The sequence below is a fragment of the Schistocerca gregaria genome, chromosome X, assembly GCF_023897955.1.
Source record: "Schistocerca gregaria isolate iqSchGreg1 chromosome X, iqSchGreg1.2, whole genome shotgun sequence".
Taxonomy (NCBI): Eukaryota; Metazoa; Arthropoda; class Insecta; order Orthoptera; family Acrididae; genus Schistocerca; species Schistocerca gregaria.
This window is the reverse complement of record NC_064931.1, coordinates 277,907,176-277,926,486: the sequence shown is the minus strand read 5'-3', so window position 1 is coordinate 277,926,486 and position 19,311 is coordinate 277,907,176. Positions and strand designations below refer to the sequence as shown.

The 19,311-nt window shown below is 39.3% G+C and overlaps 1 protein-coding gene across 1 annotated transcript in view; it reads left to right on the top strand.

Moving 5' to 3' along the window:
* The first annotated feature begins 4,006 nt into the window (after nucleotides 1–4,006).
* LOC126298519 (hepatoma-derived growth factor-related protein 2-like) overlaps nucleotides 4,007–19,311 on the top strand; it is a 29,211-nt gene continuing 13,906 nt past the window's right edge. Inside the window, exons 1-2 of the mRNA XM_049989877.1 lie at nucleotides 4,007–4,164; nucleotides 14,997–15,948. Of these exons, the coding sequence (XP_049845834.1) occupies nucleotides 15,001–15,948 (948 nt within the window). The 5' untranslated portion in view covers nucleotides 4,007–4,164; nucleotides 14,997–15,000. The remainder of the gene's footprint in view (nucleotides 4,165–14,996; nucleotides 15,949–19,311) is intronic.

Sequence of the window (19,311 nt, the reverse complement as noted above, 5' to 3'; positions counted from 1 at the left end):
AGAAAGAGAAGGGAAAGTAGGTGAAGATGAGATGGACAGGTCACTGAACGACCTGAATAGAAGCAAGGTCCATGGAGTAAATGAATTTCCTACAGATTTATGGTGATACTTGGGAGAATAAGCCGTGACAGTACCAATCCACATGATGTCCAAAGTATATCAGACTGTGAAAATACCTCCATACTTAAAAAATAATTGTAGTAATACAAGGAAGGCAGGTGCTAACAGGTGTGAATACTTCGAAGCTATCAGTTTAATGAGTCAAAATTCCGACATTACTATGTACAGAAAAACGTAAAAACTGATAGAAAGTGAACTTGGGGAAGATAAATTTGGCTTCCAGAGAAATGTAGGAACATGTGAGGCAATAGTGACTCAATGTGTAATCTTAGAAGGCAGGTTGAAGAAATGCAAACCTACGTTTATAACTTTTTAAGATTTAGAGAAAGCTCGAGAAAATGTTGAGTGGACTAAATTCTTTGGAAATTTAGATGGTTGCAGGGATAAAACAGAGTGGAAAATGTGATTTATAACTTGTACAGAAACCAGACTGCAGGTATAAGACTTGAAGGACTTGAAAAATGGTTCAAATGATTCTGAGTACTATGGGGCTTACCATCTGAGGTCATCAGTTACCTAGAACTTAGAACTACTTAAACCTAACTCATCTAAGGACATCACACACATCCATATCCGTGGCATGGAGACAGTAGTGGTCGCTCAGTTCCAGACTGAAGCGCCTAGAACTGTTTGGCAGGCAGCGTAGGACTTGAAAGGAAGGCAGTAACTGAGAACGAAGTGAGACAAGTAGTAAGTAGCCTATCCCCGATTTTGTTCAGTCTGCACTTTCATTAAGTAGTAGTAGTAGTAGTAGTAGTTTTATTCATCTGTAGATCTCTTTTTACAAGGATATAGGACATGTCAAAGTATTTACAAGCTTAGATCAATTTACAATAAGCTAATTCGTATACACATATATTTACAGACTTCTAGTTAGAGACAATCATTAGATTTTACTCCTGGTATACAATAATTTATTTACAAATAACTCATTAAATAATGTAATGCCACACTATTCACTCATATTTCACTATCAGTCACTGCACACACTATACACACATTGTTTCATAACACTTCACTCACTACATACACACACACACACACACACACACACACACACACACACACACACACACACACACACACACACACACAGGTGATCCTTGGGCCATTTTCTGTACTGCAAGTTCCCATTTGCTATCCTGAAAAACTGAGTCAGCATCCCTTCATAATGAGTGAGATGTTGAGCTCAGAAAGAGGAAGAGGTGTTAGTATTGTGCTATGCATAGCTTGAGGGGAGAGTTTCACTAGAAAGGAAAAAAGAAGAAAAATAATAAAGTGAAGGTGTTATGTGGAATATTGGATGTTTTATAATCATCATTATTATTATTATTTGTTTGTATAACATTTTTTTATCAAACCCCTACTCTGCTTTATCTAAGTAATCCTTCAATGTATAAAATGTATTGCATAGCAGGTACTTTTTAGCTGCCTTCTTAAATAAGTGTATTTTTGAAATTTCTTTAATCTCTTTTGGTAATTTATTGTACAGTTTTATTCCTTGGTAGAAAATGCTGCTTTGAGTTTTATGTTTATTTTTTCTTGGTAAATGTAAGTTGAGTCTATCTCTTGTTGCATGGTCATGGACAGAGCTGTTTGTGCAGTAATTGCCAATGTTACTTTTGATGTGTACAACTGACTGGTAAATGTGTTCACATGGAGCAGTTAAAATTCCCAGTGTTTTGAACAGATCTTTACAATGAGCTCGACTACTATTTCTGGTTATTATTCTTATGGCTCTTTTCTGGAGTTTGAAAATTGTGTTCATATTTTGTGGATTTGTTCCCCAAAAAAGAATGCCATAGCTAAGAATTGAGTGTACATATGAATAATATGTAACTAAAAGACACTGCATGTTACACACAGATGATAGAATTCTAAGGGCATAACATGCTGATGACATTCTGTTTGCAAGTACCTTTGTGTGTTCGCACCACTTCAGCTGAGAGTCAATATTCATTCCTAGAAATTTTGCATTTGTTACACAGTCTATAGAGGTGCCATCTACATTTAATTTAACATTGTCATTTTTCCTCTTCAAACTGAAGTTCATGGCATTAGTTTTCTTTATGTTTAATGTCAATTTGTTGCTTATTGACCAATCGTAAACTTCCTTTAGAGTTTCATTTGCTTTCTCGGTAAGGAGTTCTCTTGTTCTCTCAGTGACTATAATATTGCTGTCATCAGCGAAGAGAATTTTCTCACCATGAGTAACACTACTGGGAAAGTCATTGACGTATATCAGGAATAGTATTGGTCCTAATATGCTACCTTGTGGAACCCCTATACTAATATGTTTTGGTTCTGATAAGTATTTTACTAAATGTTTAGATCTATTTGAAGTATGTGTTATCTCTACTCTTTGTACCCTATCTGTTAGGTATGATCGAAACCAGTCATTAGCTACCCCACTTATTCCTAATGCTTCTAATTTATTTAATAGAATCTTGTGGTCGACTGTATCAAAAGCCTTCGAAAGATCCAAAAATATGCCTGTGACACACTCATCTTTATCAAGAGCATTAAGTACAACTTTTGTGAATTCTACTATGGCTGACTCCGTATTTTTGCCACTTCGAAAACCAAACTGTGATTTGCTTAAAAGATTGTATTTATTCAGATAATTCATTAATCTGTCTTTCATAATTGCTTCTATTATTTTTGAGATGAAGCAGTAAATGAAACCATGGCCCAGTTTGAAAGGAAAGTGAAGTTCAGAGAGGAGCAATAAAATTTTTGAAGTTTTTTCTGATGACATTATAATTGTGTCAGAACCACTGAAAGGCTTGGGAGAGCACTTAATAAGATGGATAGTGCCTTGGAAACTGATTATAAGATGAATAGCAACAACAGCAAACCTAGATAATTGAATGTAGTCGAATGAAATCAGTTAATTCTGAGGTAATTATATTGAAGAATGACACTAAATGTAGTAGATGATTTTTGCTATTCAGGCAGCAAAATATATGACGTTTACCACTGTGCAGAGGATATAAAATGCGGAATTTCTGAAAAACAGAAATCTGTTGGCATCTAATATCAGTTCAAGTTCAAGTGTTAGGAAGTCTTTTGTAAAGGTATTTGTCTGGAGTGTAGCCTTCTATGGAACTGAAATGTTGATGATCAACAGATCAGACAACACAATAATAGAAGTCTTTGAAATGTGGTGCTAGAAGAATGCTAAAGTTTATATTAGTATACATATGTCTTTGGATAGGGTCCGCCATTAGATAAACACAATTTTTTTAACCCAAACATGTTTCACTGCAGTTGCAGTATCTTCATTGGGCTTTTAATTTATGGCTGTTAAAGATAAAGAATGTTCTTTACTGTTTGTATAGTTGTGACTATGAGTTTTTAAATCGTAATTAAATATATTTGAAATTGGATCGATTGATAAGACAAAAAATTAGTCGTGAACGGGACAAGCATATTCAAATGAACGTGGGTTTCAGCAGTCAGTCAGAAATGGAGTGGCTCGCACAGATTAGATTACCGAGTAGAGAGTTGCACCATACCAGTCTTCGGGCATAAGGCCACAACAACAAAAACAAACATATAGCTTCTCTTCTAGAAGAAAGCCAATGGAAAACCAAATATAAAATTAAGGTTAAGAAGATGAAGAAAAACAATATCCACTAATACACCACGTATGAGCGCGGTTCACATAAGTTATAACTTGCAATGTTTGCAGAAGACGACAACGCACCTTCAAGTCCTATTCAGTTCTGTTCAGCTGGCGCCCTGTCTGAATGAAGCTATTTGAAATGATTGTAGTATGTTTTACGCTCCGTTGCGTCACATTCCGTTCAGTCACAATTGAATTACCCGTTACTCTGTTCGATACGCACTAGAATTTCACGCGTTATATCTTCCATCGATACTCATTGCAGACGCCAAGGAGTTGAAAAATACCCGCTAATGTTGTTCGCATAGGGTGTCTTGTGTTAAGACGCGCCATTGGTAGGTCGAAGGTGCAGTGGTTTTCTGGAGGGAGTTTGAGATCGCAATTGTGTTGGCCTTTATTTCGGACATTTTGTAAAGGTAGGAATTTTTTAAAACTCTAAGTAAAAAATGCTCTGGCATTTGAATATAGGTGCCCTTTAACCTATAAATTGTCAAGTGTTGGTGTTGTTGTGATTAAATTTTGTTTGGTGTTACAACTATTGAACGCTGGGTGGCAGCTAATTTGTTTGTTATTTTTCTGAAGTATTTGGAATAAGTACTAGTTACGTATGTTGACATTAGTATCGTCCGTACCGCGAAATTCACTTTTTAGTTTAATGCTGCACTCCTTATGGTAAACTGTGTTGTGGATTTATATATTTATAATACCATGTGATGCTTAGTGCATAGAGAAAAATTCTTTGTATGCAGGCGGTATACTTTTGCAAGTTTGTTAAAGTCTCTTGCACTTTGATGGTTTAGGCGCGAACTTTGTGTCAAGGCTATACAATTCACCAATGCAAATTAACTTTCATTTCCAACATTTTATTCATGAGTAGATTCGTTGTTTGTTTATAATGTGTGTATTTCATATAAAGAAGATTGTTACGGGCCTAGTTACTACTGCAGGATTTTGAAACTGTGAACAATGGCGGCATCTTGCATTATTTTGGATGTTAGTCTAGCTATATATATTTCTGTTGACTGCAGTGTTTATTGTTTATCCATTGAGGGTATTTGTTATTTTTTGTATTAATTTCATTATCATCACACAGCCGATGTTAGTGGTGATATCGCAATTTATTAGTGGTTATTGCATTCTCTAGGGCAAATATCTTCATGTGGTAAATGTAAAGGACTAGTAAGATACTGTTGATTTCCATAGTATATTGTTTTTGATCGAGATAAGTTGTACACGATAACCTTCAGTATATAGAAACAAACTCGGAGCATCATGACAACCCTGCTATGATATACTCAACCCAAACACATTCACCATAGTTGATATAGCTAACTGTTTTTTATATTTGATGTAAGGAAGTGGGACACACAAGTTGATTTTTAGTAGGTGGCTGGTGGTAGTGCCTTATATATAAAATAAGGTGCCTCATGGGATTTATTCTTTTTTGCCTGAGTCATTGAATCATGAGCTCATACATTCATCATAAACTTGTAACTAAGCTGAAAATTTGATTCTGGTCAGCTTGTCACATCATATACAGTAAATTATTGAGTTGGAGACACAGCAAATAGTAACCTACAACACTGTGAAAATACGTGTGTTTGTTTCGTAAATGGATATGTTGGTCCAAGTGACGTATCTTGTCTATATCAAAAATTTGGCGATTTTGTGTGATCTTTCTCATTAACTGCATGGTGTGTGTGTGTGTGTGTGTGTGTGTTGGGGGCAGGGGGGGGGGGGGGAAATTGACGAGTGTCAAAATTTGTGGACTAGGTAGTTTCTGATTATGTAGATTTGTATGGGCAATGTTTTATATACTAGAGATGAGATGAGATGAGTTGTAGTGGCAACATGATGTTTTAGTAACATATTTTTTTCCTTTTTACTGGACTGGCTTAGTGTCAGGCAGGTGGTATTTTTTATGGTGTGGAAGCTGAGTTACTTACTTGGTTCATGGAATTAGGAAAGGTGACTGCTGTTTTAAACTGAGTTTAGTCTGGTGGAGAACTCCCAGTGTCTCAGTTAATTAGGTATTGTATTCAGCCTTTCATCCATTTTGCAAGTTCTTTATATACTTTTGACATGGAACATTGTGTTGCTGCAATTATGAATGTTAAGTTTTATGCAACAGGGTGCACTGCAAAACTTAGTAGTTACAACAATAGCCCTCACAAATAATTGCTTATAACAGCTTCATTTAGAATGTTAATACGCCAGCTTGCATTATGTCTGAGCAACTGTGTTCTTAGCACAGCATATGGTTTTCTAATGGGCATAGAACGAATTGTTTTGTAAAAGGCTTAGTGCTTGGTGTCTAACTGGTAGTACACACTTACGAATTGGAAAAGTTTTACTTGGTGTTTACAACAAACAAATACTCTGTATTGTACGAAAGTGGAATGTGATTCTTGGAGTGTAATACTTTTTATGGTGTTTTTAAATGTTTGTCTCAAATCAGGTGTTTATTCCATATGTTTTACAGAGTTTTTCTTTCCTACTAAATGCGCAAATAAAATTTATTTCTACTTGTGGATATAAAATTATTTATTTTGAATATATTGCTGATATTTATGGTCTCGTAGCTTTTTCCAAACGGTTATGCTTGGCACATTATTTTGAGTCTGTGAGACCTCTTGTTACGAACTTTGTTAATTTTACTTTTATCAAATGAAATCCTTGAACCAGAAGGAAACGACTCGGCTACCAGATACCCAATACAGTTTCCTTGATTTTATTACTCAAAGAAAACCTGTTACAATGCAAAATAATAAGCTTTTAGAACAAAGTACTAGTCAGCTGCAGTATTATTGCAGAGTACAGTGATTCAGAAAAACGCTTCACACTGTCAGTGCTTTCAGGCTTGTTGAGCATGTACTATCAACACCGACGTATGTCCTGAGTTGTGATATGCTACTGAAGCTCCCTGACCTCAAGGTGTAATAATATTGTGGTCGAATTATAGTCACTAAGAAGTCACTTTGGACTGTATGGTAGGTTGTTGCACATTATAAAGTTATGTGCAGTATCAGCAGAGAATTATTTCTACATTTATTTGTAAACTAGTCAGTCTTCAGAGTGTTATGACACCTGCCAGTTTATTCAGAATTTCAACAAGCTGAACTGCCTCTGCACAGCAAAATAAATATCACATTGATGTCTCTCATCTCGGGTTACGTAGTTCATGTATGATGAGTCTGCATAATGTGCATCAAAAGACTTGTCTGAGATTTGTCCAATGTGTAATACATGTTTTTTGAACTCGAAGTGCAGTTTTATATTTTATAGTGGAAAGTGGATTAAATGTGGCACGAATGTAAAAATTAAATTATACTATACATAAATCAGTTGCCACAACCTCTGTGTTTAGCACTCATTTCCGTTAGTTACCTACTGGCACCCAAATTATAACTATTCGACCTAACAAAGACCTTGGGGCCACATTACAGATCAGCCTGTCATCTTAACAAAGATTCTGAGGGATGTAGGATAGAGAATCTCATTTTGCCTCAATATAGACCACTTTCACAAAAGAAATTTTTCCTCTTCTGTGCCCCTCTAGACTTCAGTTTTTTACACACTTGAGAGAATTCTGCCCCCTTTTCTGTTAGTGGGATGATTGTCAATTGCACTGTTTTCCTTTCCACTACTCTGCATCACCTTCAACATACTTCTGTTTACCCTTGTAGTAAGACATACTGAATGGTACAGACAGCATGCTTCACACAGATTGTGGGATAAGGGTAAACAGAAGTAAGTTGAAGGTGATGCAGAGTAGTGGAAAGGAAAACAGTGCAATTGACAATGATACCACTAACAAAAAAGGGGGTAGAATTCTCTCAAGTGTGTGTTAAAAAAAAACGGAAGTCTAGAGGGGCACAGAAGAAGGAAAAATTTCTTTTGTGAAAGAGGTCTATATCGAGGCAAAGTGAGATTCTCTATCCTATGTCCCTCAGAATCTTTGTTAGTATGTCTTACAAGTTTCCTTTAGTTTTTGCCAGGACCGTTACATCTACAGACCTTATCTTTGCACATACTTTACTCTCAACGTTTTTCTTTGTTTTGTTTCCTCAATTGCTTTTTTTAATGTGTAAGCTAAAAACTGATAAATTAAGATTTATTCTTGGACCCTGCTTAACCCGAACTTTCTGTCTTAATCTTTCACATTTATTTCTCTAACTGTTTGTAAGCATGTTATGCATCACTGTTTCACTGAACTTCTGCCTTAATCATCTCAGGATAGTGAACATATTATTTCACTGTTCACTTTGTAAGTATTTTTTTAGGCAGACATAACTTATTTTTAATAGTATCTTCAGTGCCATGCCACTTGTTTGTCAAAAGGATTGTACCAGTTGTGACTGAGTATCTGGGAATACTTCACTGAGGGACTGTGTGCCCTGTGAACTCAATGTTTTTTGGTAATACTTGTTGTGACTGATCATGAGGGATTATGTTGGGGAACAGCTGATCATGTAGCCAATGATGCAAAGGCAAATACACACAAATGCATAATAAATAATTTAATGCTGAGTTTTCATTTTCTACTTTTGCCACGTCTTGGTGTTTTTGATATTGACATGTATGCTGCATGACTCTGGACACAAGGAAACAGAAAATAACAGAGCGAAACTTAACCAGCTTTGAAACTAACATAGACATCCAGCTACACTACAGTTCAACCCGTATGTTAGACATCAGACTAGTTAGTTTGTGGCATTATATCTCACAAATACTGCTATGATTTTTCTTTTGCATCTTAATTGTGAATACTAAAAATAGTTTTGGATGCTGTCCTGTCCCTTAATTGGTTGTCCCCATGTTGTGATTTTGTCCTTGGACTTCTTAATTTGACTTCTGCAGACAGGGCAGATCTAAATATTTGTGTCAAATAAGATTATAAGATTGAGCGATTGTCATAGGTTACTATGTACCTTCACCTGATTGGCCCGAGGCAGTAATAATAAATTGTCAACAGTACTGCACAGTGGAAGAGCCGCAGTACACCATAAGTGCACTTGAGCCATACTTTTTTAAAATGTAAAATGCTCTTGTACTACTGTAATTCTCTAGTTTTTTTCACTTCCCTTTACATGTAGTAAAATTTAACCATTGATCCTGTTTCATACTTTTACATTTAGTTATTTTGTTTTATATTAGTGCTTGGGCAACAGCAAGTAAATATTGACTGAAACTAGTGTGAATGTGTTAACACTAGGAGTACCACATGTCATTTTTTACCTACGGGTGTTTGTTAAAGGCCATAACGCCCCCCCCCCCCCCCCCCTCTCCCTGCTTCATAATCATCGCTGGATCAAACGCTCTACTGACTTTTAATCATGTATGGGGCTGTTCACTTCGTCAAACTTTCACCCACTATAACCCATGGAGAAGTATGAAAAATTTGTCCGTTACCACATGGATCACTTTTGACCGATATCAGTTTAATGCAATTTTATATCGATAATACCAGTTTTCAGACTCGACAGTTTCTGAGCATGCCTCAACATTATTCATGAGATGATGGCATGTATTACAACAGCGTAGGACAAAAATAACCTGAAATGCAAAGAATTCAGGGTCAGGCGAAGCATGGCTTTCAGGCCCCTATGGAGTGACAACGTGTAGTCATGTTATGTTTGATTCTGTGTTATCAAGGAGACATCGCAATCAAATTGATAGATGCTGCCTTGCTTGATAAATGTGAAATCAATTTACTGACAGTTTCACTGCATGCTAAAAGCAAGGCGAGAACAGACTGTCGACTAGCAGCTGTATCCTTGGAGGTGCAGGTGCCTATTCATACAGTACATGCCTAGTAAACCTCATAAGTATGGGATACAATACTGGCTTTTGTGTGATGCTGACTAGCACTACTTCCTGAATGGGTGCCATTGCCATGTCACCTGTGAAACTTGTGATGTAAGTCTGGGGTCACCATGTTGTTATGAAGTTGGTGCAGCTATTCAACTGTGGTCGTAACATCACAACTGACAACTTCTTCACTTCTGTGAAACTAGCAGGAATGAAAAAGGAACAGGTGCAGTTGACACCCTTCAGAGAGCACTCAAAGACATCCCTCCCACGGTGTGAAGAGGAGACTTTTTGACGCATTGTATGCAACGCTCTTGTACATGTCGGGTGACAATCTTCCCACAGTGTACCATGAAAAAAAAGAAACACAATGCCCTTGTGTGTGTGTGTGTGTGTGTGTGTGTGTGTGTGTGTGTGTGTGTGTGTGTGTGTGTGTGTGTGTGTGTTTTTAGTTAAAAGTTGGCACAGTGGAGAGAGGCCTTGAAAAAACTGAACACAGATCAATCGAGAAAACAGGAAGCTGTGTGGAACTATGAAGAAAATTAGTGAAATATACAAACTGAGTAGTCCATTCGAAGATAGGCAACAACAAGGAGAGTGGGAGTGAAGGAGCGACGTGGTCCTGTGGTTAGCGAGAGCAGCTACAGAATGAGAGGTCCTAAGTTCAAGTCTTCCCTCGAGTGAAAAAGTTTTAATTTTTTATTTTCAGTTTATGTGACAAACTCTTATGTTTTCATCGCTTTTTTATCACATCCACGAGAAAACTTAAATCGGGCAAGGCAGAAGAATCTTTTTACCCATTCGCTAAGTGTAAAAGTTAGGTGGGTCGACAACATATTCCCGTCATGTGATGCACATGCCGTCACCAGTGTCGTATAGAACATATCAGGCGTGTTTTCCTGTGGAGGAATCGGTTGACCTATGACCTTGTGATCAAATGTTTTCGGTTCCCATTGGAGAGGGACGGCCTTTCGTCTACTAATCGCACTGTTTTTCAGTGCGGTCGCAAAACACACACACTAAACTTATTACAGTGAACAGAGATGTCACTGAACGAATGGACAGATCATAACTTAGCGAAAATAAAGAAAGTAGAATTTTCAGTCGAGGGAGGACTTGAACCAAGGACCTCTCGTTTCGCAGCTACTCACGCTAACCACAGGACCACGACGCTCCTGAGCTCACATTTTCCTTGATGTTGCCTATGTTGGCATGGACTACTCAGTTTGTATATTTTATTAATTGTTTTCATAGTTCCACACAACTACTTCCTGTTTTCTCGATTGATCTGTGTTCAGTTTTTCAAGGCCTATCCACTGTGCCAACTTATAACTAAATCAGAGGGGGTGCGATGGGGAGGTTCCCTTGTGAGAAGGATCGTCCGGATACTCTGAAGTTTTATAATGACACACAGAGTTGAGTCAATATAGCTGACCATATGACTAGACTCTACAGTGTTCAAACTGACACACCAATGGCCTGTATGTGTATTTTATAACTTTTTTATCTTGCCGTGATCAATGTTCACACAATTTTTAAGTTACTTACTCTTAAGACGATTCCATTTCAAGACTTTATCCTCAGAGTAACAGATGAGCTTGCTGGCCCCTGCAAACAGCTGAGAAGCGCCATTGTCCTCTTGCATGCACTCAGCATAGGCGCTGGCCAACCTGGAAATAGAAAGCCGTGTTGAATTCAGGTTCCCTGCAAAGAACAAAAGGGGACTAAAACATCACGCATATGTTTAAAGTGCAACTAGTATGTGTGCAAGAGTTACCAAGCCCAAATTCTTGTCGAATGTTTGTGCACATCCCAGCTTAGACAATTCTGTCAACTGTGTTGTTCCTACATATTTCCAAATATTTATAATTCTAGAGTGAAATTGCTTGTTTGTTCTTAAGTTTTCATTCCTTGATTACAATAAGCAAGAAAACATGCAGAGTCTTTTTAGTCACATCCTGCATTTTACAATCTTTTGCGAACATTCCGATCTTGTGTTATGTATCTGTACAAGTAAAAATACTATTATTCATATAAACAGTATGTTTCACTCGTTTTTATAAGGAAAAATCATGTAACATTGGTTTGCTAACTTCTTTTCATGATGTTTCACAAAATACTGGGGAATTTCTTCTGTAAAGTTTAAAATAAAAAAAAACATAATTTCAGAAAATTTATTTCTTGTAGTGTACTATTTTAGAGACCAAATTATCCTTTGATTACTCTTTAAGAGTATTCCTAAATGTACTGTTAACATGGCAACATTCAAAACACTGCCCAAATACCAATAAAGTGTTGGTTTCCTACAGTGAGTCAAAAATTTCCCATGTCGTGCTTAAACTTAACAGTAAAACACTGGACCAAAAATACCTTGAAATCGAAGTGTAAACCACCAATATCTGATAGACAGTATTCTTCTACAAAGTGATTACTGTAGCATTCCCTTATGTGGGAAGTGTGATATTTTAGCCATATATGTCTCATTCTGAATAGTCTCTCATTTCTTTAGGTTCCTGCTTGCGTACTGTGTATTTCCTGCCACATGAACACACATCATTTTGTTTTATGTCATCAGTGAAATGTGTTAATTGCATTTAGTATACTCCACGAGTAGAAAATAATCCTGCCTCACTCTTTATGTGGTTTATTTTATTTTTTTTCCCCCTGGTATTGCTCTACAAACAAATGTTTCAAATTCTCTTGTACAGTTTTGCCTGGAATGGTGTGCATATGTCAGACTGTATTCGTGATGGTAACAGGCTGCATTCCTGTGATTTATTTGCACATTGTGTACACTGGAGGGAACCTGGGTCTCCCTTTCATAAAACAGTTTGTACATATAAGTATTTGTATGTATTATGAATCTTGTTGCCATGTGGCAAAAATATAAAATACTGAGTAAACACAAATGAATTAAAAATTTCTATTTTTAAACTGTTAAGTAGTGATTTGTGTATCAAAACCACACAGAGGTTTTTCTCATTGAAGTTGGTCTCCAAAAAACAGTCAAGATAACAAATCTTTGTTACAGACTTTAGGGAGCAGCTGTGTCAAATGTCATACCACATTTGATTAAAATAACTTGTTGAGATATGCCATATGGCACTACAGCATTGCCACATAGTGTATAGCTGTGCCTCAGCCTAGGCTTTCATAACATGGAGTGGTCTGCCAACAGGTGATATAGCTTGGTTTTGCCCACTTCTATAAACAACAGTTGACTGAGTTGCCAAGCGGTGCCAAATAATGTATTACACATGTAATCAAAAATTTTAAATTAATTCACCTTTTCTTTTTTTTCCCTCAGTTATTGGAAATTAGCCTGTTATGTCCTCCTCTCCCCCCCCCCCCCCCCCCCCTCCTCATGCTTGTCTTGGTGGTTTGATTTCCCCACCTCTTGCTTTGTGTACAGATTGATCTTTTCCTCGTTGGTCAATAATTTATTACTATTTAGATGGTCTATTTACATTTCTACTGGTGACATGGCCTCTCCATTTATTACTCTGATTTTGTACTCTTGTCATATCATCTATACTACTGTATAAAGATAAGTCGTTTTACACTGTTACCAAAAACCTCAAAGTTCTTGACCAATTCACTTCAAGTTTTTGAGTGATACACTAATAAACATTCAGATGTGCATATGCTATACATTTTTTTAAACAATGTGCAGATTTTCTATTGACTCCCACTGTGAGAAAGCAAATGCTGTGCTGTGAAATGCAGCTTAGTTTTCTTTCTTGCACTCGATTTAAACTACGATAACAGGACATGTAAGCCATTAGACAGATTGTTTCTCCCATATATATTAAGTGTCCCTATATCTAATGTAAAATCCAGGATGGAATAATGACAGTATTATGAAAAGATCAAAAATCTACCCACCAAGCAGCAGCAGCAGAACAGACACTCATAAAAGCCTGTTGTGATAGGCAAGCTTTCGAAGCAAGTTGCTCCTTCTTCAGCCAGAAGGGTTGAAGAGTGAAGTAAAAGGCTGGAGAGGTCTAGGGAAAGGGTAAACTTTGGGAAACCCTTCTGCCTGAAGAAGGAGCAACTTGCTTTGAGAGTTTGCCTATATCATAAGTCTTTTATGTGTGTGTCCTGCCGCCGCTTGGTGACTGGATATTTTTATCTATCCGATTAAATAATTTTGTAAATAAAACAGAAAGAAACTTCCACATGGGAAAAATATATTAAAAATAAAGATTCCAAGACTTACCAAGCGGGAAAGCGCCGGCAGACAGGCACATGAACAAAACACACAAACACACACACAGAATTACAAGCTTTCGCAACTGGCAGTTGCTTCGTCAGGAAGGAAGGAAGGAGAGGGAAAAATGAAAGGGTGTGGGTTTTAAGGGAGAGGGTAAGGAGTCATTCCAATCCCGGGAGCGGAAAGACTTCCCTTAGGGGAAAAAAAGGACAGGTATACACTCGCGCACACACACACACACACACACACATATCCATCCGCACATACACAGACACAAGCAGACATCAAATAATTTTATCAATAATTGAGTGTTCCAGTATTATGAAAAGGATAGACTGCTACTCACCATATAGAGGATATGTTGAGTCACATATAGGCACACCAGAAAGACTGCTAAACATGTGAACTTTTTACCAAAAGGCTTTTCTAAAGTAGACAACACAAACATTCACCTAAGCACAACTTGCACGGACATGACTACTCTCTCTCGCCACGGAGGCCAGGCTGCCAGCAACTGTGCATGACGGGAGAAGCAATCTGGATCTTGGGGGCGGGAACTGTGAAGAGGAAGGGTGGCAAGGTAGTGATGGAAGACTTACTGTGTGTGTTTGTTTGTTTCTGGGTAACAGCATAAGATTTTGTAGGTAGTTTTGTGAAGTTTGATTGGAAGGCAGTGTAATCTTTTGACTCGTGGCAGGAACCAATTTTTGATGGAACGGTGGTAAGGCATTGGACTCCTATTTGGGAGGACTGCCGTAAAAATTCCTGTCAGGTCATCCTGTTGCCGGTTTTCTGTGGTTACCCTAAATTACCTAAGGCATATGCTGGGTAGGTTCCTTTTAAGACTAGGTAGCAGAAGTCCTTGTACTTCCCCAAGTTAGAGCTTGCGCTCTGTGCATAATGAGTTTGTCAGTGACAGGATGTTAACTTTTAATCTTCCTTTTTCATCTCTGCTCATTGGGCTGACTGAGTATACTTAAGGTGTGCACTTGAAGTTCGACATCAGGTAATTGTCGTGTAGTTACAGTGCTTTTGTTATGTTACCACTGTTCAGGAAAGAAATAATGGCAGAATATTTTTCTAGGCATATGCTGTGGAGTAGTTGCTGTAGCGTAGCTTACACAGCTTTTTTTCTAGTCAATATCAAACTGTGTGCTTTACATTTAGTTAATGTGCTACTCTTTTATATGGTAACCCTTTGTTTTCTTTCTTTCTTTCTTTCAGACAAATGGGCCAGGAAAAAGAAAAGGAGAAAGCCGTTCGGACATTTACTGTTGGAGATAGGGTCTTTGCTAAAGTTAAAGGTTACCCTCCATGGCCAGCCTATGTTGTTAATGAAGAAAAGGTTGCCAAGAACAAAGTGAAATACCATGTAATATTTTACTACACAAATGAAAATGCTCTTTGTAAGCCAGAGGATATGTACCCATATGATCTTTACAAAGATAAATATGGCAAACCTACTAAGAAGCCGTATTTTAACCGTGCCCTGGAGTTAATTGAGAGTGACATACCACACTTGGCAAAATATTCCTTAGCTGAAAAGATGTCTGCTGTTCAGGCAGATGTTGAAGAAATACAGAAGCATACAAGGAAGCGTGCTCTTGAGGAAGAAGCTAACTCTGATTCCAGCAAAGATAATAAGAGACGTAGGGGTGTTTCTGAAAGTTCTGAGCACTCTGTACGTACCAATTCCCAGAAGCAAAAGGCCCCTAAGAAGCCTGACAACATGGACTCTGCTGATAAAGGCAACAATAAAGAAGCTGATGTGTTGGATGAAGCTGGTGACAGTTCACCAGACAAGAAGAAAGAGAATATGAAATCAAGTAAGAAAAGAAAAATGTCTAAGCCAATGAAAAACACATTTCGACCAAAAACTGCTTTCGGAGAGAATCCAGCTATTCATTTTGAAAAAGCAAAGACCTTTGGACGAGTTAATGATAGAGAAACAACAAAGGGTAAAAACGAAAAGAATACAGGACAGGTACAACAGAAGAAAACTGCTCCAAAGGGTGGTAAACGCGAAACTAACAAAGAGAGACAGGAAAATCAGCCCAAGGGGAGAAAACAGAAAGTTAATAAAGAGAATGAGCAAAATGAAGACAATGCACTACCAGATAACGATCCTGGGATAGACAATAACTCTTCATCAGCAAAGGGTAGCAACAGGTTACATGTAAGTAAAATTCTAGGCAATAACACTTCAACAAAATTAGCAGCATGTTAAGTGTAAGTAAAATCCTAAACTAAAAATGTGTAGTTATATATGGAATGTAAGGAGGAGGGGGTAGAAGTGTCTGGGATGAATCAGGCAGGGGAAATTCGTGCTAAAAGTGAAGAATGTGATTGCAAATCTGTCTGGAGTCTTGGAAATGACTATTAACTTATGGAGTAGTAACTAGATGAGAGGAAAGCTACAGATTGGGGTATGAAAGTAACACTGGTTTGGAATAGCTAATAGTAGAGTACTGAGAAGGAAATGGTAAGTAGGTGGGTAGGTAGGTAGTCAGTGTATTAAAGATAAGTGTTGGCAATATTTACATTATGCACTGTAGCTGGAAAGAAAAGATGAGGAAAAAAATAGTGTCTACGGGAAGAGGTCGGCAAAATGAAATTAACAAAAAAGAAAAGGATAAATGAAAACAACCAATATGTAACAGATACTCTGAAGGGGAGGCAAAAATGACTGAAGGAAAACAATTAGTAAAGGGAAATGATGGACATGTGACCATGTATCTTTCACATTAAGAGACAAAGTTCTGAAAGCTTGTCATAGTTTTATGCTTAAAATACCAGTTTGATTTCTAGTTGTCTTGAATGTTCATTGCATATTTTATTTCTAGTTGTCTTGAATGTTCATTGCATATTTTATAAAGTCTGTGTTTGTTAATGTTTGTTAGGCTATGACTGCTGCAGCCAGCTTGCTAAATTTTGCTATTGTGACCTTCCTTCTTTTTTCCCCTCTTGCTTAGCTTCTGAAAAAATTTCTGTAGCCGCACAATTGACTTCGAATGTCTTCCAATGCTGATAATTAGTTTGGAAATTTTTGTTTCATTAATAAGAGAAATAAATAGTCTACCCAAATAGCCAAACACATTAGGGTCATTCCATGTCAGTTCGACCAGGGGCTCCAGCTCATAGTCTCAGATTTGACTGAAATTCTTTACACTAATTCTACAATGTGTGGAACACTCACGTACAAAGTATGTTTCCCCTGCCAAGTATTAGTTCCCCCTCCTCCCCCCCCCCCCCTCCCCAGGGGTTCCACAACTCTTTTGTGGATACGTGCGTGGCAAGCACGGGGCCCTGAGCTATTGCAGCCTTCCTTCTTTCCAGGGCTGCATTTCCTTCCCCTCCTTTCCTCTCCTTGCTCCTTCCCCCTCACCCTCTCCTCTCCCTCTCTTGGTGTCCTTGCCGCCCCCCCCCCCCCCCCCGCCGCTATCCTCCTGGTAATGTTGGTTTTGCAATTTAGCTTTGTTGTGTAATCACCTCCTCCTTTTGGCACTCCCTGGTCCCCCTCTGGGGTTTGACCTCCATTACTAAATTTCTCTACCATAGTGTGAGCCATTTGGGGAACAGCACCTTACCTAGTGTCTCAGACGTGTGCCTTCCTAGTTCATTCCACCTTTTCTTTCTCGTCGTTGCCTGATGCTAGAGTGCATAGCCAGCTTGGTAACCAGTCCGTGTGGTGGGGTCGCTATGTACCCTTTTGGTTGAGCCCCCTGAACACACAGGGATCACACTTCTGATACCTGAGCTGTGACCACGTCATGCAAGCCTTGGAGTGGTTGTTCGTCATCCTGGAACATTGGACCTCCCGACAGTGGCCACCGTGCCAGACGGCCCTTGCGGTGGCTGGGTGGTGCCTGTGAGGAGAGCCTCTGATCGGAGTGAATGGTATCAGGACGGATGCTATGCAAATGAAACGCATACGGGTCCAGAACTCTGGCCGTTCTTTTGCAGCCGTCTCTCTGCGTGGAACTGATTCTTCTAGTGCTGCTTTTCCTGCCCCTTCTGCTTTTCCATGGCTATCCCCTGGGAAGAGGGTCAGGCCCATCGGCTAGGGGGCAAAGCCTTTCTCCCGCTATCTGGTTTGCACCAGGACTGATGGGGGATACGTTCACCAATACCAAACCTTTATTCTTTGTGGAGCACACTGAAGACAAGTTTGGCGAAGTGGACTTCCTGAGCAAGATGTGGTCAGGTTCGTTGCTGATCAAAACTGCTTCAGCTGCCCAGTCTGCGGCCCTTCGTGCCTGTAGCCATCTTGGCACAATTCCTGTGTCCATAACCCCCCACCAGTCTCTAAATATGGTTCAAGGTGAGATTTTCCACAGGGACCTCATCCTTCAAACTGATGAGGAACTTTGAAACAATCTCAGACGGCGAGGTGTTCACTTTGTTCGGTATGGTCAGAAGGGTCCTAAGGACAATCGCATTGATACTGGTGTCTTTATCCTGGCCTTTGAAGGCGATACCCTCCCTGATAAAGTAAAGATTATTGTTTATCGATGTGATGTGAAGCTGTACATCCCATCTTCCCGCTGTTCGCAGGCCCCTCTCTGTGGTGACTGAGGACGTCCACTCCATGAAGGGAGTCCCTGTGTTCCACCGCGTAAGAAGTATACACGTCTTCACCCTGTGTCCATGACGTCCAGTTATGCTTTAGTTAAATCTTCACCCCTTCCCTACCCCAGTCCCAGACCCGTCTCCTCCCCCCCCCCCCCCCCTCCCCTGCGGCTCCCACACCTTCTCCTCTGGGTGCTGCTCTCCCTCCCCAGCCGGGGAAGTGTCACACTCCTTCAGCGTCTGCAGTCAAGGGCGCTCCTCCCGGGATGTCCCTTGCTGGCACCTTCCAGGCCAAAGGTCTGTTGTCACGCGACGACTGCGAGAACCGCGGTCTGTCTGCCCCCAGGTCGCCCGATCTCTTTCTGTTCCTGATCTTGCTGCAGCTGGCTCCTGTATGCCACACAGTCCTCCTCGATCTCAACCAGAAAAGAAGAAGAAACATAAGTCCTGGGGCAAAGAGCCTCTGATGTCACCAGAGGTCCCATCCCCGGCTTCACAACCCGATTCTGATCTGTTGTTCATGGATGTCACCCCCTCCTTGTCGGTGACAGGTAGTGACCCAGCGGTATGATTGGCTTTAGCCTGTTCAACCCCCATTTAAATCATCGTTCTGTGATCATCCAATGGAATTGTAATGGATACTACCGTCACCTTCCAGAATTGAAATCCCTTATTTCGTCTTACTCTGCAGCTTGTGTGGTTCTACAGGAATCTCATTTTACTGATGATCACTCACTGACCCTCTGTGGGTTCCGTGTTTTCTGTTTAAATTGGGTCATACCCCTGCGGGCTTCTGGTGGCGTTTGTACATTGGTCCGTAGAGACATTGCTAGCACGTGGATTCCTCTTCAAACTACATTAGGAGCTGTTGCTGTTAGGGTCCACCTGGACTTTGAGGTCATGGTTTGCAATCTTTATCTCCCCCCTGACAGGACTCTTACACCAGCTGCCTTAACTGTCTTTCTCCAGC